At 40.0% G+C, this 23,431-nt stretch overlaps 2 protein-coding genes across 6 annotated transcripts in view; one reads left to right on the forward strand and one right to left on the reverse strand.

The window, feature by feature from the left end:
* pappa2 (pappalysin 2) overlaps positions 1-6,727 on the forward strand; it is a 75,018-nt gene extending 68,291 nt beyond the window's left edge. The window contains exons 26-27 of the mRNA XM_008432917.3: positions 1,034-1,132; positions 5,723-6,727. Of these exons, the coding sequence (XP_008431139.2) occupies positions 1,034-1,132; positions 5,723-5,818 (195 nt within the window). The 3' untranslated portion in view covers positions 5,819-6,727. The remainder of the gene's footprint in view (positions 1-1,033; positions 1,133-5,722) is intronic.
* Positions 6,728-7,714: 987 nt separating this feature from the next.
* Positions 7,715-23,431, reverse strand: part of astn1 (astrotactin 1) — a 357,456-nt gene continuing 341,739 nt past the window's right edge. For all 5 annotated transcript variants that reach the window (XM_081598137.1, XM_081598141.1, XM_081598140.1 and 2 more), the window contains 2 exons: positions 21,753-21,936; positions 7,715-10,548 (listed from right to left, as the gene is read on the reverse strand). In XM_081598137.1, the coding sequence (XP_081454263.1) occupies positions 10,311-10,548; positions 21,753-21,936 (422 nt within the window). In that variant the 3' untranslated portion in view covers positions 7,715-10,310. The remainder of the gene's footprint in view (positions 10,549-21,752; positions 21,937-23,431) is intronic.

Consider the following 23,431-nt stretch of genomic DNA (forward strand, 5'->3'; position numbering starts at 1 on the left):
ATATCAACTCGAGATCCCGGCAGTTCTGCTGGAAGAATTTTATACAGACCTTTGTGGCCCGAAAACTATAATTCATCCACGCTACCACTTTTCTTAAGATCTTCAGAGGACAGATAAATGCTGGAGATATACTTGGAATTTAAGGGGTGACTATATTTCCTTTTACAACATCCTCCATGGTTATTGGCATGCCGGCATGAAGTCGTACCAAAGGTAAATGGCTATTCTGGGTCTGGGCATGATAAAACAGTAGATGACATAACTCCCCAAAATATCACTGACTTTTCAAAACCTCTCACTGGCCCTCAGGCAACTTGGTATTCGTGCTTTTTCACTCTTCCTCTAGACTTTGGGACCTTGATTTCCAGGTTGACTTGAACTTTTGGTTTATGATGGGCAAAAAAAGGAAGTAAAGTACCAAACATAAACGCTTACATGACAGTGTAATCTGTACGCAGTAGGATCAAACCCAATATTACTGATCAAAGAAAAATTATTTTGTAGAGTAATGCAACTTCAACATGTGGCACTTCTTTATTGTTTGTGACTACATCTACTGTTGCAGTGAAAAAAAAGATGATTTTTTTGTTTTACTGCCAGACTTTAAGCTACTTTTATTGGATTTACGTCAATCGCTGCGACTTGGTTTACTTTGCTTCGGAAATCAGATTTTTTTTTGTTGAATAAACATCCAGGTCTGGACAGAGGTCATTGTTTGTTTTTCATTGGCTACCCTGTTAAAGCCACCGTTAAACTCACAACAGATTTTGAGATATTTCTGATTATGCAGCTTGGACCAGACTTGAAATACTCTGCGTTTATTTTGATCTGTCTCGCTGACATTTTGTCCCAAACAACTTAATTGTATGACGATGTGAGCAACTTTGAGAAAATCTGTTTCCTGGTAAAGTCTTGAGTCATGGTTTCATCTTCTGCCCTCCCAGCCTTTTGTGCTGTGTGAGGTGCGGGTGGGGGGGTGAAATGACAGTTTGCAGGAAGGTCGTCTCCTGATTCTTGTTTTTCTCCTGTATAGCCTTTTGGAGGGGACGGCTGGTGCGACACCATCAACAACCGGGCCTACTGCCAGTACGACGGAGGAGACTGCTGCTCGTCCACGCTCTCCACCCGAAAGGTATCGATTTCCCTCCCTTTTAACGCTGTCAGATGTGTTTTCCATCAGATTCTTAGGACAGAGTTTAGTATTCTGGAATCATTATGAATCTTAGATGCTTAAGCTGCATTCAGACTCAGATTCTTCCTGTTTACAGTTGTAGAAAAGAGTCGGTTTTGGCAGGAGTGCTGCGCTGCGGTGCAGGAGACCTCTGCTAAGCAAATAAACACAGATTCATGTTAGTTTCCTTTCTCCTTTTAGTAGATGTGACTGTTTGGTCTGTTTAATGTGCTCAGAAACAACAGAGCCGACTTGCTCACATTGTAAAACACAAGTTTGCACCTATGTACAACTCCCTGCTTCTGATTTTTCTGTCACTAAAAGTTGCATAAGCAATCTATGAGATGTGAACTGACTATAGAAGGATGCTTTATGGTTCAGGCATAATACATTTTAGGAAATCGCTGGATGTTTGCTCACTAAAGAAAGTATCTCATTGCAGTAATTGTGCTAAATGGCTACTGAACCTATTGGGTGGCTAGGAGAAATGGTATGAATAGTAACGAGTGAGTCCAGGTCAAGCAGCGCAGGAAACCACAAGCCATTTGTTCCCTCAGCTGCCCCTGGATAAACACATTTTTCTTCCTATTTTTCCATGCCTTCATGACAACGTCTCTCCCATGTGGACATTAGGGAAGTCCACCCTCCTCCCCCGCCACTTTTTTTTTCAATATACCCCCTTTTTGGCTACTGTACAGCCGCATATTCCTTCATTCGGGGGGCCCTGCCCGTTAACTCGTACGGCCTACAGTTGGCCGAAAACCTCCACTGTCTCCTTCATGTCCGCAGCACGCCATGACTCACTGGCAGCTCCTTCCTCAGCCGAGCAGGAGTTCAGCGAGTCTGTAGCTGCCGTCATAATAAATGAGCTGCCAGACTGCCACTAACTGCTTTTATTTTACTGGAGTACAGAGGGGGAGGTGGTGGTATGGGGGGGGGGTATGTGTGGGAGCAGCTAGAGGTGTCTGACGTGCTGCGGTTTCCTCGGCCACTGTAAAACAGCAGCTCAGCAAGCGGGGGTCGTATTTTGTGGAAGTAAGCTCAGTCGGTGGGAGAGTCAGCATCCTGACCGCGACTGCAGCAGAGCTACGGAGCAGGGGTTGGGACCGGAGGGGGTGAGGGAGGGTTGGTGGGTGTCTTTGCAAAAATTCACCGTTTCTATGGAGTCATGCAGGTGTGACAAATTACAGGCTTTGACACAGGATGGTCTTTTTTCCTCCGCTGGTACTCAAGAAAATGATGCATTGGGTTTCACTCCAGTTTGTTACATTTTTGTTTCATACAAATCTCAAACACACAGACGAGGAGCTAAAATTTCTGCTACTACTGCGTCTTGGAAAACGATTCTGTCCATGAAACCCTTCACATTTTGACACTTCACAAAAAGAAAATTAAATGTACCTACATTGGGATTCTTGATGCGGTAAACCAACAGAGTAGTGCATAGATGCTTTCAGTGGAATGAAACAATAGGGAGGTTTGGTGTAAATATCTTAACTTTGTTCAAATCCATTTACTCTGATACCCCTAAATAAACACAAGTTTAATTATATGCGAATTAAGAAATAAAATACAGCTTTTTGGTGAGCAAACAAGATCATGAGACCAACAAACAAAGAATTTAGGTAAAAATTGTGGAGAATTTGAAAGCAGGGTTAGCTTATCAAAAATATCCTGAACACTAAACATCACATTGAGCTCTGTTCAGTCTTATCATCTATGAATGGAAAAAGTATGGCAAAAAAAAAAAAAGATTAAAAGATTAACTCTAGTTTAACTTTAAAAAAAGAGTTAAACTAAATGGGCGGACAAGGAGAGGAATAGTTAAAGAAACACTGAAGTTGCCCATGCAGGCTTTGGAGTTGCATAAATTCATGATTTGTAGGGGAAAATCTGCTGACAGTACAGTTATGAGTTGTGAAATCCACAAATCAGGCCTACAGATAACACGGTATATGTGGAAAAAAACCTAGCATTGCACAAAATCTCCACTATGAAGCTCAGTGATGACGGTTTCATGCGGTGGGGAAGTTTTTCTTCAGCAGGGAACGTTGCCTGAAAATGGAGCTTAATACAGGACAGTCCTGAAAAATAGTTTGAAGATGGAAAACACATCTACCTAGACAAAGACTATAGAAATATGGGCGGAGTTTACAGGGTTAAAGTGCTAAAACGGTCTAATGGCCCCAAAACACGTTTCAATCTGCGATAGGCGATTCTACGAAATATCGACTCAGTGGAACTGAACAGAAATTGTACGTCGGACTTTTCTAATTTTTATCTGTAAAACCCTCCATAAAACACACTAAAGTTAGTTGTTGAAATCTGAAATGATGTGTAAAAGTTCAAGAAGTACAGTTTTTTGTTTTTTTCAAAAGGCTTTGTGTGTGCTCCAAGTTCCACGTTCTTTGACTTAATAGGAATCTGTGTGTGTGTGTGTGTGTCTACCAAAGAGACGAAGCAGCAGGGCTTGTTTGGTTCTCATTGCATGCAAAGCCGACTGCTTCTTATTGAAGCGTTCCCGTCATGTGTGCTCTATTTTTCAGTGTGTTGCAGTAAACAGTGGGAGGTAACTTTTACATGCTCAGAAACACCCAAAGGACTTGGCTTTTGTTTGTGTGCATGAAGCAACAGAACCCCGTCCAAAGGTTGTTAGGAAGCTTCAAAAAATGGAGTGCTCTTAGGCTCGCTGGAAGTTGGCATCCCTGAATCAGAATGAAACCGTTAGAGAAATATTTAACAGGAGTGCCAACTCATCTTAGATGGCACTGCTGGTGCCTTCCTGCAGCTTGTTAAGAGCCCTCGGTGAAGCCGCTCCCCACCCGAACCATCGACTCTCTCGCAAGCGGGGCGCAATTAGCAGCGACGTTCGTTACCCTCAAACTCGTACTGCGCGCCGTCGTCATCGTTTTTTTTCCCCCCTCCCTCTGCCTCCCGCTCTCCTTTTTCTTTTTCCCAGTCTTCCTTCCACTCCTTTTCTCCGGGAGCAAATGTTTATATTTCTTGACGGGGCACCAGAGTTTATTTTGCAACCTGTGGTGATGGCTCGCTTCCTAGACGAGAGCGGGCAGCCTCTTGTTGTTGATTCCTAACATGTGTTCATCCGTTCATCTCCACGGCGGCGCGCTCCTCCCTCCTCCTCCTCTGCCTCCTGAACGACCGACAAGGCTCTCTCGCCGCTCAAAGGCCAGCATCTGATCATTTGATGTGCTCTTTATCTGCCTTCTGAGGGCCGTTTGAGCTCTCTTTGAAGCTGTGAGGAGAGGTGACGAGTACCGAGGGCGCTCGCCTTTCAGCACCGGCACAATGCTGCGTGGTTGGTCCAAGCAAACGTGGTTTTTATTGTCTGGTTTTGCCATTCAGAGTTTTGCTCCTTGCAACAGTTGAAATGTAACAACTCAGCTGGGAGGCCCTCTTAAAGGCTATTCTTATTCTCCGTATTTCACCACACTTTTACTTGTTTTGTTTTCCCCCCCCATTTACAGGGCGTCCACGCATTCTTAAAAAGCCTTAAATTCATTTATCTAAAATTACTGCCTTAAAATGTTTTAAATTCATTCAAGAACATCTTGGTTGGCATTAAATATGTCTTAAATTTTGTTGTGGTGGGACTACTTGTATTTCATCTCATTTTCTATGTTGGGTTTTGTTGTTCAGACGTCTTCACTCACTGTGTCATGACTCAAGGTGATTAAGGCTACCTGTAACAAGCTGCTAATATTATGCTCATTAGCATCTAGCACGTGGCTCTTTAGCTAGCTAAGTGGTTAGCTGGCTAGAGAGCCTTGTGGCAGTTTTATTCTGTGAGAAGCACAAAGCTGCTGCCAAGAGCCATAAAAAGACCCCAGCAGTGTCAGTTTTGGTTCCCTGCATTCTTTTGTACATCTCTGTTATGGTAGAGGTCTGAAATTTTATTCATAATAGTCTTAAAAAGTCTTAAATTCAAGTAGGCGAAACCTACACAGACCTTGTACGTAGTTAAAAGAAGCAAAATATTCATGGTGCTGTGAAAGGTTTTTGCCTCCCATTCCAAAGAGATTTCAGTTTATGGAAAAATGGAAAAATAATTATGGAAAAAAAATCTGTTCAAGACTCAATGTAAAACCTAATAACTGGTGCTACTATAACATTTTCTTTGCAGAATTGTTTTAATTCTGCTACACTGACGCATGAATGGCCTATGCTTCAGTGACTGGTCTATTTTAAAGCTTTCAATTTGTGTAAGTATTACAATTTGGACTTGCCCTCTGCTTCTCACATCATCCATTTTGCTGCATAACCCAATTTGAGCTGAGCTAAAGGTTGGTTTGGATTACATTTTTCCCTTTGTGCAATCATTCAAAAACATCTATTCAGACTTAGTTGGGCTATCTTCGTCTGATATTTAAATCCGTCTGCTGATCTGAAACGCTCGAGTTTGACAAAAAGGCAAAAACAGAAGACATCTGTAAGGAGGCACGCACCTTTCCAGAGAACAAGACCTACAGATCTCAATCTCTGCAGCAGGTCTGGGAATTCGATTAGCAGATCATTCTGTTTGTTTACCGACAGGTCATCCAGTTTGGAGTGGACTGCAGCGAGGACGAGTGCACTTGCCGTGATCCAGATGCCGAAGAAAACAAGAGCAAAGTAAAAACCTTGGACTGAGGAGGTGGAACCGGGGGAGGGATGCAATAAGATGCAGAGATGAAAGGAAGCTGAAGTTGTCTTAAGCAAAAGTCGAACTGCATCACATTCACGAGTAAAAAAAAAAATAAATCAGATGTGTAACATTTTTCAATACAAAGATTGTGACTAAATGCCATTTGTATTTCATTTTCTTGCTAAACTGCATCCAATGAGTCATTACATCGAATGACATCCAGACATGATACGTTTCCTTGCTCCTAGCTGAGATGTTAGAGATTAGAAAAGGTTGTTTTGGAGATCAGAACCTAGCACGCTGCAGCCCTCCTGCAGAAATAAAGTCATCATAATTGGATCAAATCACTTATGAACGAGCTAAAGTACGTTTCTGGATCCGATTAGTCGGGCCACTCCTCATGGCCGAAGGCTACTGGAGAAACACATGTATAGACTAACGTGTATAGATCGTATATCTGCATCATCCAGTATATCCCACAAGGCCACCTATAAGTCAAACAGGTCATTGCTATATTTATATCACTGTTCACATTATGTTATTGTGCTACTGTGTTATGCAGCTGGGCTTCCCGAAGCGGCAGTGCATGGACACGCATCCTAGTTATGACAGTTACTCTTAAATCTAAATGAACATTGTAATTTCAGATATTGACTGTAAACACATGTATTATCCTCTCTATGCTCTTATCAGTACCACTGAAACAAACTTGCACATACGGTGAAGGTGACATGAACTGAAGTGTAAGGCAGTCCATTCACTCAGCACAGACTTCATCCATATACAGACAGATTCTGGTGTCAAGTCACCAACCAATACGAGGGAACACATCAGTACATAGGATCAATTAAAGTATATTGTGATATTTTACTGTACTTTGTACTCAATATAATAAAATTCCAACTTTATACAGACTTGAATCATGTCCTTTTTGACTGATATCTCTGTTTATAAAGGGATTCAAGGTGATTAAATTAAGAATACTTTACATAGCGTTCTTCTGACACAAACACGTGAGCTGCTGAGAAATGTAATCTGCATACAATGACAGTCTTTACGTTCTTACTTTTTTACATTTGTTTTGCTTGTACTTTACTCCAGTATAATTAAATGTTAAAAACATGCTTAATTCTCTGATATGTGTATATATATATATATATATATTTTTTTTATTTTTATTTTTAAAATAAAATTCACTAACTGCTTACAGAAGCCACTTAAATTGTTTAAAAAAAAGTTGAGATGTGAAGGCCTCAGAAGTTTGTTACAAGACCTTAATGAACAAACGGCATCATGCAGACACAGGGACATAAACAGGTGATGTTTAAAGTGGGGTTGCCCTTTGAACCAGTGTTCATTCTTTGAACATCTCACTCTGCACCACTTCATCCAGCATCTGGAAATGTAATAACTGCAAACCAACAGAAAAAAAAGAGGCTGGTCGAGAATAACGATCATTATCATCATCATATTTGAAATGCCATTTGGAAAGCTGACATGCTATTGGCTGGCGTTTGCTAAACTGCCAGACCAAGAGTGCTGATTGGCTGTAACCCAGACAACGGAAATAAAAATTACTATTGATGTTAGCTTTTCTATTAGTGCCAAGACAGTTTCCACTGGGTATATTAATGCCTATTAAGATATATCTGGTATGCAAACCAGATATATCTTAATATACATTAAGGTATATCTGGAAGTAGGAAGTTTTTGGGATTTTAGCTGCGAACCCAACCACTGTCTACCATCTAAAATCTCTGCATTGCAAATTGGGGAGGGAGTAATGAATCATAAAAATGCTTTGTAGAACCCAATCTAATTTTACATCAAATGTACAAAAATCTGGCAACAATGAACTTTCAGAACCTGGATAGTTATACATGACGCACACAAACCGTACACATTTTTCAAGGATTATTTTATTTCAATGAAACATTTGGGCAGCAGTCTGAGCACTGAGGTCAGAACTGCAACAACAATTAGCAACACCAGCCTCAATACTGTCACAGAAAGCTGACAGTAAAACAGGAGCAGGAACATCTGTGGAGCACAAATTAAAGATTTGACAGACAAACCATTAGTGCCGTGAAAAACTTCGTTGCTTAAAGAAGCAAAGGTCAACATGAAAACTCAGAGTAGTTTATCTGACACATATTATAAACAGGATTTCATGCAGATCAGAAACATTTTCAAAGATAAAAACCGATTTCTGATTTTTTTATTTTTATTTTTTTTAATGGTCCTTAATTTCACCTCCAAACTGCTCCAGTGTTCCCAAAATTACAATCATATCACTCACAGGGACAAAATCAGTGCATTCATCTTGCAAAAACCACAATACACAGCTTATATGTAGGTTTGTTAAGATACCAACTAAAGCACACATCAATGCAGTAAAATATCACAAGGAGTATATCGTATATACAGGAGTAAAAGATTAAATCGTGATGTAATTATGTATTACTATCTATACAAAAATCTACAGGCGTTTATTTTAGTATTCACACGTTAGATTTGTTAAAAAGAAGAAAAAAAAATCTTTTTCTGACATCAATCATCGACATGGCCCTCAGACATATTGTTAAAATTATAAACGAAGTTAAAGAAAATTGTTTCAAGCACAACATGAGATGTTTTCCAGAACAAATCATTACATTTAAATGACAAACAAACAAATGTTTCGAATATTAAGACACAGTTGTTTTGCAGCTTCAGTGTCGATTTACTGCTGGTTAAAACTGATGTTGTTTGAACATTAAAAGGATTAAGAAAATACTGTTAGAAATTATTTTTTTTAAGTTATTACTGAAGTAAGTCAACACGGCTTGAGTTTGAGTTATTTCAAACAAATAGTTTACAACGGTAAATAAGTATCAACACTACATTCAGGTTATATATATCGTCGCTAAAACTTCATGATAATGTTACGTACAGTGTAAACCTTTTTTTAAAATCTCTAAAACAGCTCCACACTTCTTCCATGTACTTTGTTTACCTTTCTACCAGCATAGTTCAATACGGAGGCCCACCAAAGAAAGAAAATTCTGCCCAGCGACAATTCAGGACAGCATCAGTGGATTAAGCCATCATAAAAATGCCTAATTACGCACCTATTGCACAATATAAATATCTTCTAAGTATTTATTTCCAATAATTTTGATTAGTTTCATACCTTGAAGCGGCAATATGCAACTTTTACAAAAGGTGTACATGAGGGTGATTGACAGCGCTAAGACCCTCCTCCTCCTGGCTCTGATTGGTCGTTTCTGCAGATAGCGCCACAACCACAGATTACATGTCTTATACTGTCACAGCATAGTGACAGTTTCAACAAACATATCCAAAGCATAGTTTTCATAAAAGTTACATGCTGCGGCTTTAAAGAAAATGAAATCCGAAGATGGGAAAATCAAATTATTATTTCCTTAAAAAAAATTTATATTACGTCTTACATGATAATAGGGACAACTATTGAAAATAACCCAGCAAGAAGCTGGCTATTTGCAAGAGGACTGCATCCAAACATATTGTTGGAGCAATGAGTGGACGAAAAAAAAAAAAACTATGGTGATTAAAAGTGAGCAAAACAACAAGGTTAACAACAACGGGATGATGAAGCAATGCCAACCTGGTCTTCGTTAACGGAGCCAAAGGCAGACTGCGACCGGACCGACTATTGAATGCATTCACTGTATGGTACATGGTCATACATTTTTACATTTCGTTTTTAACACTTTTTTTTTTTTTTTTACTGCTCTTATGTCATTTTCAAATCTGCTAAGAAAACAAATTTGGGAATTTCATCAGCTGTAAGCTACGGTAATAAAAATGAACATTGAATCTATTTGTTTCAATTTTCAAATTGAATTACTGAAATAAAGAAACATTTTGATGATGTCCTAATGTATTAAGATGCATATGCATAATACTCTACATTAACTTCTCAAGTGTGACAGTTCAAAGAAAAAGTAACCTGTCTGTTTTGCAGATAAGAGGAATGTCACAATGTAATATAAAGAAAAGTGGGATTATTAATCTCATTGTTTGGTAGGTGCTAGCCAAGAGCAACACTTCAATTCGGATCAAGTTAGAGAATTGTATTGATGAAAACTGTTGTCTTGAGAGGATTTCATATAAACCACATATAACAGTGTGGATCTATCTAAGTTCAAAATTGTAGAGGCCACTGTTGCTATTCCTTTAATTTTAAATAAATGTCTTTAATTTTAACTCTTCATTAGAATAAAGAAGTAAAGTTTACAGATTGACCAAAAGCTCTGATGCTACAGAGCAGTGTTAATAATGACAGCTAACGTTATTAGTACTTTGTTTCTGAGTATCATTAAAGGTAAATTGAGCAGATTTCATTTCAAATAATGTGCAGCATTATTTGAAATGACGTGAATCTCAGCTGCCTTGCCAGCTGACTGTAAAATCTGTTTTGTTTTCTTGGGAAACTGTGAGGAAACTGTGCTGATCCTTGGGAAACTCAAACCTCTAGAGCTCCTTGGGCTCTCCGTAGTCGTTGTACATGACGGTGAGCGTCTGTTCGTCACAGGCTTTGTGTACGTCCTGGCCCATCTCGGACCAGTTGAGCCCAAAGGCTTTGGTGTCGGTGTAGCGGCAGGACAGGAACTTGAGGGACATCCGGCGAAGGCCGATCTTTGGCTCCTGCAAGAGGCCCTTACACCACAGAGAGAGCTCGTCCAGCTGGGAGAGGATGAGGCCCGCCTTCCTGTTGGGGCAAACAAAAATGGAGGCTTTAAAAGCATGTATGACGAAATACAGGAAGATGATGCACGACTGTCTAAAAGTACTCAGAAGTAAACGATTTAATCATTTCGTTCAGCACAAGCTTCCCATTTAGGTCCAAAAGCACCAAAAACCTTTTTTCTTAAAACAGCCCTTTAAACTCTGATGAAAAGTTTTTGGTTACACCAACCATTGATATATTTACAGGAATTATAGGAAAGCTCGCAAATCCAAGCACACAATCCCAACTGGAAAAAACGGGGACGGCGGCGTCTTGCTGTGTGTGTTCTCTCCACACGGCATCGTGACTAACGCAGGTTGTGGAGAAACATCCGAGCAAAATCTCTGGACAGCAGCCAGGAAATTCAGGCTGGAGCGTAAGCGGGTCCTCCAGATGAACGCTGACCTGAAGCACAGCACCAGGTTAGTTACTGAGCGGCTTAATGACAACAAAGTCAGTGTTTTTCGAAAGGCCTGAGTCTAAGGGTCATAGAAAACGAGTAATCAGAGTTTGAACAGGTTTGTAGGCAACAACCAAGTTGACCTACAAAAACACGTGGAAAGACAAAAATTGCTTCAATTTAACTCGAGTTCTGGTTTCTAAAAGGAAATGTACATTTCTGAGATTGAACAAATATTTAAAAACAATCTTATTTTTATTTATTCTGGCCTTCAGCTAATGGAATCAATGTAAATTTGTGTGTATTTACCTTTTTATACAACATAAGTATCTGATTTTATAAGCAAGTTTGACGTTTTAAGTTAAATTACTGAAATAAACTTTATGAGCTTCTACCGCATTGTGATGAAGCAGTAGAGTTTAATTAGACCCATTACTGGGCGTAACCTGGTAACCCCCCACACACATTGTTACTAACCCGTTAGAAACACCAGGTTGATTTTTATTTTACATTTCGAGCCAAACGGCAACGACAAAAACAAGTCAAACTGTCCCAACAGGATACGGTGCCATAATTTGAATATGACAAACAGATACCACCATGGTCAAATTGTGAATTAACAATATAATAGCAGTTTAAAAAAAAAGACAAATTGCTGAATTTTTGCTGGTGGTAAAGACATTAGTAAGCGACCGGGACATACGAAAAAAACACACAAAAAAAATCCCCTCTGGTTTCATGTGCTGCCAAGCTGCCGACAGGCTGAAACTCACGTTGGTTCATAAAGACACTTCATCCATCACGCTGCGTCCCTGATGCTGGTTTATAAAGACACGGCTGTCTGTGTACAACCTGAGACCAGCGTATCCACCGCTGCTTCCTCCCTGACGCTGCTCACTGGGAAAGCTGTACGGTCGGGGACACTTTCCAACTTCCACCCTACGCTCATACCGGCGGGCTCGGGGTCCGAGTGGGAATAACTGCAGCTAAATAGTGGAAAAATGAATGAAAAGCTAAATCTCCAATGGTGAGCGAAGAGCTGGCCATGTGAAACCAAACGACTCTAATGCCGAGGGGACTCTATGAAATGCTTGAAACTGTCATTTGGCCAAACCAGGCCAGCTGAAAAATCATCTCCTGTGGTAACATGATACACAGAGTTCACATAAAGACATCTCACAAGACTCCGGGCGCAATAAATAACCATTAAACCCGACGCACGCAATCCTTTTTTGGCCCGCGTGGTCGACTCTTGTCAGGTGTTTATCTAAGGTCGGGAAATGGCAGCGAGAGGAGATTTCATTCATTCCATGCACAGTTTTTTCGTTTTGTACAGCCAAATTGCTAATTCCACATCGCAACAATTCCACTCCGCCAAACCACAAGTCTGCGGGGCGCGCCAGAGCCACCAGACGCGCAACACATCAAGCTACTGAGCAACGCATGCGGCTCGCAATACGAAGATATGCACTGAAGTCGCCCACAGCGCTTTGGAAAACAAAACACATTCTCTCCGCTTATGTTTTTTTTATTTTTATTTTTTTACTTTTTCTCACATTACCACCAAAACTTAAGAGTGTTGTGACTACTTATAAAAAAGGAAAACGGAACATGGTTTATTCAGATATTTCAACTAAGAATAAAAGAAACACAGCACGCTGTGTGAAATTTCTTTTGTTCATTCTTCTTTGCTACATGTCACATCATCGGTCAGATCAGATCACGTGTCCATGAACGGTTTAAGTCACGGCGCAGATTCTGAAATGTACTTTGTTCTGGCCTTTGACTGGGCAGTTCAGTCAACCCATTGCAGCCGCGACTTAAAAGACGCCACCTTGCTGCTTTTAGTACACGTTGTTCTCTTCTTGCTGAAGAAAATCTCCACACAGCACCAGAATGCCCCCCAAAAAAATCTTCTCTAAAACCTTTGACCGAAACGGAAGTTTAGACATTCATCTACAATATTCTCTTTTTTTTTTTTTGACAAGAGGTTGACCTGCAGCATGTTAAAGGGAAGATGGAACATATTCTGAATCAAGCCTCTTATTTTTTTAGAGCTGATTTATTGAAGACATCTTTCACAAAATGAGCAGGAGCGAAATCTGAAAGGGTGATTTGTTGGCTGCAGCTTTTTAACTACCTCTGTGAGGGAAGAAAAAGACACTGGCTCCAGCTGGTCAAAACCGGCGACGCTTCTGCGAAGAGCAAGACCTGAATTGGTGGAAACAGGAACAAGTGAGTCTAGTCTGAGAGAGGAGAATTGCAGTGAAGGGGTGACGGTTGTTTGGGGGGTTTTCCTTTAGAGCTTTAAAAGCTAAACAGAACCTGAGGCTGGTGAATGTTACCAGAGACTAGAGAAGACATGAACTCCATTTTAGCAGCCTTAACAACTCTCTCATATGTAGAAAGGTGTCAATGGTGGATTTCTTTAGATACGAAGCTCATCTTTTATCCCCACTGTTACTCAGCCAGCCGACGGTGGCGACGCAGGGGACAGATGGAGTCATTCAGCCACGGTTCTGAGTGTGTTTCTGAATCTGAAAGGTGGAACGGAGTCCCAAATACTAGCACACAGCAAACTGAAAGGAGATGAAAACTCCCTGGCATTATAATCTTTAATGTCCACTGTGAGGCACGGCTGGAAGACGGTGAACACAAACATTCAGATGTGGTCGCATCGGTTCAAAACGAGCGTTTGGTTACTACTGTGTCCGCTTGCTGCTAATGTTCAAAGTGGGCAGCCTAAGCATTACAAAAACAAAAAAACAACCTCAAACTGCATCACTCCGTACAGCAATACGTGAGATGTGTTCTGGTTTGGACGAAAGCTGGATCTGGAACTGAACTCTGTTGTGGAATAAAAGCAGACATCAGAAAAAAAGATGGCTTTTATTTGTAACCGGTGTCTGCCAGTCACTGTGGCAAGCTAATATCCGCTTGTCAAACTCACACTCACATGATAACCCGCAAATTTCATTTTTTTCTCCCCCACTGTTGGATTTTGCTGAGGGCTGCATGGTGGCGTGTTGGGTAACAGTGTTGAAAAAAAAAAAAAAAAAAGAAACAACAAACTGTTTAGATCTCAACTCGTTGAGGCCGTTTCTGCAGGTACTCCAGCTTCCTCTTGCAGCACAAAACCATGACTAGTGACTGAGTCTAAGCTGTGTTGGTGTGAACAGCTATTCGCCTTGGTATGCCTGTGCTGACCTGGTGCTCTATCCGCGTGGTCAACTGTCTCTCCCACATCAACTGCAGGGTGTAAGTCGTCACTTCAGTTATTAAAACCTCACAATGTGTTATTGCTGCAGAAAGAAGTGCAACCTTAAGAAACTTGGCAAACTCTGCGATTCATATTTGATCCAGTGAGTCACTTGAAGTAACAACTGCACATTATATTATGCTTTCATAGATGAGTTTGCAGAATAAACAACTTTAAGTGTTAATAACGTTTAAATAACATCTTCAGCTTTAGATGTGCTTTATATCCCGGGGGGATAAAGAAGGTGACGGTAATGGCGTCCGGTCAGACGGCGCGCCGGCACAAAAGAGCCCACGTTGAAACTGTCGTTCGCATCATTTTCCCTTTTTATAATCCCAATACTACACCGCAGATTTCAGCGGTCTGAGGAAACTGAGATAATTATTTGCTTTAAATGAAGAGAGAAAAAAAAGTGGTTTGTTTTGCTTTCATTTGTCAGGAAATCACAGAAAGAAACACTCAAAAATAGCAACGGTTGTCATCATAAATCCTTGCACATGTATAGAAGCGGAAAATATTTGTGTGGCTGATAAAGCGCGGACCTCAAAAAAAAAAAAAAAAAAAAAATGGAACCAGGCCTAAAATTTCATGCAATTTTGACTCCAGAAAATAACAGAGTAGGGATCTGTCCTCTCTGCACAAACATAACACGAATCTCCCGTTCCACCACATCCTAAAGGTGCTCGATTGCATAACATCGGAGGTCGTTGGAGTACAAGGAACTCATTGTCGCGTTCAAGAAGCCTGCCGGAGATCATGTCAGCTTCGTGACGCGCTGCATTAATCTTCTGGAAGCAGCCGTCAGACTCGTGAGCTGCTGCCATGAGATCGGTTCATTTATCATTTCTGCTAACAACCAATTGGACAAATGCAACCAATAAGGTTGACGACCAGCGCGTCTCGCGGACGCTGGACCTCCCGTCCGGATGCAGATGGTGGGGTAACCTCAACGGTTCGCCTCGATATGAACAACGGGATATTTTTATTAGGCAGTCGAGTATATAAATAATCCTGCGTTCTCGTCGACTCTTTTCGTATCGTAGAAACCAATCAATCACAGCTGAACTAACAGCTAGGAGGCACTTGCGCGTTGAGTCTGTGGGTGTTTCTGTCCTTCACTTGGCTTTAAAAAGTCTAACGGCAAAGCAAACAGTCCGCTGTGATTGTGATTGTGATTTTTTTTTTTTTTGTAACCGTTTCCAACCATAACGACATTTATTAATGCCGGTTTGGCTGATTAGAGAGACTGTAAACCAACAACAGAAAGAAAATAAGCAATAAAATATCAAGTATGTTTCAATTTGATCAAGGCCAGAGAGTCCAACCAAGGACACGGTGCGAGCTGAAGCGACTGGGGTTGAGGATTTTCTTTCGGCCCTCCCAAAAACATCTCGTATTTCTAAGTCAACAGCCAACTGTAAAATGATAGATGCTCCCTTGGCGATGACAAGCTCTGGCCCTCGGAGGAGCTTCAGAGGCGCTATGGTTTGGGTTAAAAACATCATGCAATGTTTGTCTGGGGGAAAAAAAAAGAAGCAGCAAAATCGCCCTGAGCAAAGTGCCAAACGGTCTTGTCAGTGAGATTTAATTAGATTTTTCTTGTGGCATATCTGAATATCTGAAACAACAATGAAAGAGCCAACTTTTTTTTTTTTTGTTCCTTTGTAAATAATGCTCAGTTTGTTTATAGCAATGTACATTGAGTCAGTCTGTGCTGAATCTCTGCCATCTATATTTGGACTTGCTGGTGCAAAATCTGTTTTCCTTATCATTGTTCCTGACAGGAAACTTAGGATTTCTTCAAACAACACTTGAGCGGACGTTGGAAGATGAAACTTATCCCTTGTGCATGAGGTCGTATTCCTGTTTGCTCTCTGTAGCGCGTCAAATATTTGCTGGTTGAAAAAAAAAAGTGGTAATTTAAGAGCTAAACAAAAAGAAACAACTGAAGAAGACCTTTAGGAAAACATCCACTAATAATTAAAATTGGACATTTTTAAATGTCAGATTCAACGTAAAAATTATGATAAACCAAGATGAAAACTAATTACAAATATTTGCATTCTATACATCAGGATTAACATCCTACTGAACTCAAACGATGAACCTGCATGCACTTAGGAAAACCATTGCTTTACTCACCTGTCTTTATCATTATTGAGTGCAAATGTGTTTAAGGTAATAGCCAATATATATATATTTTTTGACAGATATGCACACGTTTTGAAACTAGCATGTTATAATCTCATTTGGCAAACTATTCCACTGACTCCGGACAACAAAACAGAAGGCAGTTGTACTATTTATCCTTCTTCCCTCCCAGTATGTAACTCTGCTTTGGGCAGTGGGTGTTATGTGCGGCGTACTGTGACTGCTAGTTGTGTGCAGGCCTCATCTAACTTTATAAGGACAGCAGTCAAATTAGATTTTGAGGTCAGCTGGAGTTGAAACTGATTTTTCCAAGTAGTAATTCAAGTTATATTTAAGCAAGTTTCTGGACTTATTATAAGATCCAGGGATCATTAAAGCTCCTCAGCTTGTATAATTCAGCTGTCTGGTGGCTCCTTTTGTACCAATGTAATGTCCTTCTTCTCTACGCCTTCATAAAATCTTCATTTTTTTATATAATTTTTTAATACCTGCTGCTACATTGTTTATTTCACTGAATCCACTCGACTTGTTTGAAATTTATCATACGTGGTGAGGTTTTGCATTTGCGAAGCTATGATGCTGAAAGGCGTTTTTTTTATTCATTTTTTTTACATTTTTTTATTTTTTATGACTGATAACAGAGCGCTGGAACCCCAGCGTGTCATCAATCTCCTCCCTTACGTGTCTGCAGTCAAACCGTGAGTTGTTGTTTTTTCTCCATCTTCTTGGCAACCGTACTTGATGTTTGAGGTTTCAGTTTATTAGTAATCTTCTCCTCTTTCCCCCGTATACAGACATGACCTAAAAATGAATAAGCAATGAGTCTACAGAGGAAACATCTTACTCTGCTGAGGAAGAAAAAAAAAAGCTATTTTCTCTTAGCCTTCTCGTCCTTTCCAGGTAAAAATGGTTGCCACGCTATCAGTAAGGTGCTTCGCTGGGGAAAATGATGATGGGGTGTCGAAAGAATTTCTGAGGATTTACATCAGCTTGCCTCTCTTAGCAATTGCTGTAAACAAGCGTAAGATAAGATAAAATAAGATGCTAACTGCCCTCGGTGATATTTCTAAAAAATCTGCACCTTTCATTTCCACTGTATATTTTATTTTCCACGCACATTTTTTTCCTAACCAAACTAAAAGAAATAAACAGACTTTTAGATCTTATGACAAAAAAAAAACAAAACTTTTGGAAATCAGATAAATTTCTGTTTCCAGACAGGTCAGATCTGCCGGATGTGGTGGCGTAGTAGAGTATATAACGAGAACCAGTTCTTTTGATATTGGGACCATATCTATCTAAAAAAATCATCTTGACAGCTTCATCAATAGTTAGGAAATTGGTGTGTGTTTCGTATTGTACGAGGCTAAATGTTGCTAATTTAGGAATCTAGGTCCTTCGATGTTTGCAGCAAGATGTTGCACATCTTTTATAACCTTGTTGTGGCGAGTTTAATCTCTTCCGCCATCATCTGTTCGGGTAGCGGCATCAGAGCCAAGGGCACAAAACGGCTAAACAGCCTATTAAAGATGGCTGATTCTGCTGTGGAGCCACAGGAGATTAGTGTGCGAAGAAGGAACCGTCATAAAAATCAAGAAAATTACGGACAACCCTGAGTGTCGGAGTGTCTGATCAGAGGCTTTTTGCAGAACCGCTGTAATACAGACCACTACAGGAGATCCTTCCACAGTCACCTGCAATAACTCTTTGAACAGGCTTGGACAACACAACACGAGTTTAATATGGGATTAATAAAGTATTTTTTATTTACTTTTTATTTGAATGTCTGAATTGAATTTGCATAGCTACACTTCCAGAGTTCAAGCTGATCTCAGGATTTTTTTTTTTTTTTTTTAGAACAGGGCGCGCATCAGTTGCGGATGCTTTAGAAGCCAGAAACATTGTATGACTAATAAATTTGCTAAAAATGCTTCTGGCAGTATTCTGGTCCTGACTCGAGTCCAAACATTTATCTGCTGCATTTGTTTTTCACAGCAGTGAAATAATGTCAGAGTCATAAAGAGACTGACACCATGGGGTGCTTGTACGCAGTGAAACTGTGAGGCCATTAACCTCTCATCTGGCCTGCCTGCTTGTTAAAAAATAACCATGTGTAGCATTAAGTCGTTTCTCCCAGCGAATAGGGAAAGTCTAATGCACATTTGATGACTTGGCTGAGCTGAAACATGTTTATGCTTCCTTAGTTTGTTGTCAGGCCTTACCTTGAATGCACTCCTCCGGGGTGCTTGTATTAACATTAATCACTGCTCCCTTTAACCAAATTGCGGGGTTGTTAATCTAAGTGCATTTTAATGGAACACTTCAGAGGAAACTCCCTCTGCCACATTAACCTTTTCCAACATGGTTCCTATTAAAAAAACAAGCTTTCATTTTAGAGTGAGGGAACCCACAGAAGCAGAGAGAAACAAAGAATTAGGGGAGCTTTCGCTAATCAGATTCACCTGCCAAAGTCTGTTTATTAGTGGATTTTTATGTCCAACACATGACTCTGTTTAGGAAGCACAACGCTGCGCTTTTCACGTTCGCAGTGTTTGTTTGTGCTTTGTGAGGCTCGTCCTGGCTGGATGCCGCTTCGGTACAAAACCCCCCCCAAAAAACGGTGATGTCACAGAATCTGTTTTTCCAGCCCTTTTCACAGAGCTTCCTCCTTAAACGTCAATTTGCACAAGACAGCGGTCATGAAGACGCAGAGACATCTGCACAGCGTCGAGGATCAAAACAAAGAGTCGGACGCGAGCACGGCTTTGAACGAGCTGATGTAATGGAGATCTGACCGGTCGGTGGGGCATGTTTGTAATAACGCTGGAACGAATTACAGCTTGCTCTGAAAAATGAAAGGGAAACGCTTCGGTTCAGATAGGATTACCTCTGTTTTTGTTCTGTTTGGATCTTGTTCTTGATTTTGAAAAAAAAAAAAAAAAAAAAATCTGATTTTCTTTTGATACACACACTGGATCTCGTGCGAGCTGATATTTAGCGTTATGACACTTCTTCAAGTCCCTGATGAGTGTTCAGACGTAATGAACAAAAACAAAGTTGTGTACAACCGGGTTCCAGTAACCCTTAAACTCATTCCTGCTGTTAGGATCAGTCTTTTCTTGGCATTTTATTGTGTTACTCTCTGTTGGTCTACCAACAGAGAGTAACACACAGTTGTGAGGCCAAAGAAAAAAGATTATTTTCTTTCTTTTTTTTTTTTTTTGCAAATGAGAAATCTCAAAAATGTGGCATGCATTGGTATCCAGCCCCTTATGGTCAAAAGTCAAATCTTTTTCTGGTATTAACAGGTTTCCCCTCCAATCATTGTCTCATCAGCCGTTTCCTTGGGGATGATATTAGTATCACGTGCAAGTCAGAAAGTTCATTTTTGGTCTCATCTCTCAAAGCACCTTCTTCTTCTGCACATGGCTTGTGTCAAACTACAAACAAAGAATTTATTCTCGCCAGGAGGACGAGGATGTCTTGATTCATTTGCGGTTGTATTTGCATTGCGTAACAACGGGGTGAGTGTGAGATATTAAACATTTGGGGTATCGTTTTAGAACATTAAACCCTGCATTAGCCTCTCCACAACATTCATCCCTGGCTCGTCTTGTGTGTTGCTTGGTTTGTATGATGCCATTTGTCCAGCAGATTTCTCACTCCATTTATGACTTGGGTGACTTCAGGAAGCATTTGATTTTATTTATGGGCATCGGGGATTCGAGGTTTGAGTACAAATCCATTTTTGTGGAAAAGAAAACTCTTTTAAACACCACAAGTAGTTTTTCTTCTGCTATTCTGATTAGTCATATCTCATAAAATCTCAACACGACATTTTGAAGTCGGTGATTCTAATGTGACACCACATTGTGACACTTCATTTATAAGCAGCACATGTCATCCAGATTGCATTGGAAAGCGACCTTCAGCAGCAGAACGATACACTTAAATTAACTTTACTGTGTGACCAAGAGGCCTGGTGTTGTGCTGACCTTCCCCAGACGTCCAGAAGATGTTCTACCTGAATTGTGAGTTAGCTCAGTTAACTACTGTCAGGATAAAAACATCTAATAAATACTTGTGGGGGGCAGAGTAGTTAGACTTAGATCAGATCTGCCAATGGCGAATGTCAAATCTGAAGAAAGTTAATCAAAATCAACCCGTTGTTTAACTTCTGGAATCAGGTGATTCAGTGTTTAAGGTTTACACAGTTCTAGGATTCAATGGCTCATTACATTGTTTAAGGATTAGCGGCACTGAAACCTCACTTCAGAGCAGCGCTTTCACCAAACTGTGATCCAACACAGACGCTTGTCAAGTTGCCACATTTCTTGGCCAATCTCCTTGGCGAGTTATGCCGTTACTGTTCAAGGCATCGTTAGTGTCAACTGTGACAGACCCGGCTCTGTTGGTGGGAGGGCAACTCATGGATGAAAAAGACAAAACAAAACAGATTTTTCAACTATAGTCTCGAATTGGTACAATGGCTCAGTCTTTAAGTAGTCTTCAAAAGTCTGGCTCAAGACAGATCCACACCACTTTGTATAGTTTCTGTTCTACTCACATATCAGCAATCAAGTTGAAGTTGAGGTAACACTTTATTTGAAGGGGTGTGCATAAGACTGACATGACACTGTCATAAACATGACATAACACCTGTCATGAATATAAATAAATCTTTATGAATGTTTATGACAGTTGTCATGAACAGTTATTCGATAAAGACACTTTTAATGCAAAGTTGCTCTAAAAGTTCCATTGAAAGTCCATTAAAAATGCCAGCTTTGCACGATTTTGTAAATTATGATAATTTAATGCAAAGTTGGCATTTTTAATGGACTTTCAATGGAACTTTTAGAGCAACTTTGCATTAAAAGTGTCATTATTTACCCAATGACACTTCATGACAACTGTCAAACATTCATAAATACTTCTTTATGTTCATGACAGATGTTATGTCATATTTATGACAGTGTCATGTCAGTCTTATGCACACCCCTTCAAATAAAGTGTTACCAAAGTTGATGACCAATTTACTGGTAGGAATGCAGCATGTCTGATCTGTTTTATGTCTGAGGAGTTGGGCATTTAAGAAACGTGACATGGGGCCCCCCAATGGGCTGCCACCTTATTGTGGTGGAAAGGTTTGAGTGTCGTGATGATGCTGGAAGCTAAGTTGTGAGGGGCATGGATGGATGGATGGAACAATGGGCTTTGTTTTTCAGTTACTTTTCCTATACACAAATGATAGCTGTCCAGCATGAAAACAAATGAAACGAATGAATGGTTTACTTTAAAACCTCTTAGATTTTTGTGCAGCAGGGAAATAAAAAGAATCGTGACTCAGGGAAAAAGGTAAGAAGAGAGCAGTACCTCGGTCCCAGCTCATCCTCACACCTCCAGGTGAATTCTCCGAAGCTCTCATAGCGCTGGTTGTAGTGGTAAAGCACGCGGTGCAGCGTGGGAGCGCCCAGGTCCATGAGAGTGTTGTAGGCGGTCTGCTGCTCTTTCCCGCTTGTGTAGCCATTGAACAGATTGTAGATCTTGTCTGCAATTTCTAAAGGAACACATACAATCCGAAGTCAAAACAAACTCTTACGTACTTTGTCATCAACATGTGGGGAAATCTAATCAAGACCTTAAACTGTTAGTATCAGATTGAAATGAATAAAATGAATTGATTTATTTTTCCCTAAACGTCAAAATGATGAGAGAAACCACTTGGTTTCAACTGTATAAAACACATTATCTTTAATGATGTATCGGTGGTGAGTCTCAGTATAGGCAAATGTCTATAAAGAGTTATAAAGTTTGTAGGTTTTCTTTAATTAAATTAATGATGGCAGTAGTAACATCGGCAGTTTCCCCCGGTGTACTATAAGCCTGGTGGGCCGCCAGGATTTACTTGTGCCCCCACCAGGCTTAGCGTTGCTTGTTTATTTTTTTGAGGTTTTTTAAATGTTTAAGAATTTTTAGTTAGTGTTTAGATGTTACTAATGTCTTCCAATAACACATAATAAACTAGTGATATTTTCTAATTTCCTGTCGACTTTAAACAATTTTTATCTGAAAAACATGGTGGACCACTGGATGACTGCCCTAGCGCCCCAACCAATGGGGCTATAGCAAGATTTCTGGGGGAAACCCTGGATAGGGGTTGATAATAAAACAACTTTAGACTTGTTTTCATTTAGTCTTAAACGAATGGTAGTCTTTGGGACTTTTGAGTAGTTTTGTAGCTCTGGGTCACTCAATACGTTGCATTATAAGTCACGCAATATTTTAGACAGCAATCAATCAGACTCAAGAAAACCCAAAGACAGGTGAAATCTTTACCCTGTTTTGGTGTGCTGAGTAAAGGCCCTTCGAAATACTGAAATATTCACATACTTGTCCTACTGTCACATCCTAATCTTTGTCATATGTCAACATATTTTCTGAACTGCAAGACCTTTGCCATTGGCCTTGTTGTAGCCTATTCTGAGAAATCTGTCTTTTAGTACCATAATCTACTATGCTTCTAATTAGTTTATTTTCCTTAAAACTGTAATGAAGGCACTTTTAGACACTTAAACACTGAAAATGGACTAAGATGAAAGGTATTCATCCCCCATTTTTCAGACTTTGACTGGAAAGGCCACGTGTGGAAGGAAACTTGGTTTCTGATTACATGACTTTGATGTAAACTTTAAAGATTTAGTAATGTTTTGATGTTTTGTTATTCTGCTTTAAACAGTTAATGTTAAGCATGGTTAGTAACTCCAGGGCAAAAAAAAAAAGAAAAAAAAAGTTTAAGTTCTCAAATAGTGTTTATTCCAGTTTGTGCTCCCTGGAGTAGCAGAGATCATTGCGAACACCCACAATTATGTTTAGTTTTCAAAAGCCTGTCTGGATTTTGTTTCTGTATTTCATTAGCGTTGCTGTGAAGCTCTTTCCTTTTCATACTCCAAGCCAACTTTTAGATCTTCAGATATGCGGCATGCTATTTTAACGTGCAACTTCCACTAAGAACACCATTTGAAAAAGCATAAATCATTGTTCAAGTTGAAGTT

This window comes from Poecilia reticulata, chromosome 17 (genome assembly GCF_904066995.2).
Source record: "Poecilia reticulata chromosome 17, P_reticulata-male-v2, whole genome shotgun sequence".
NCBI classification, from domain to species: Eukaryota; Metazoa; Chordata; class Actinopteri; order Cyprinodontiformes; family Poeciliidae; genus Poecilia; species Poecilia reticulata.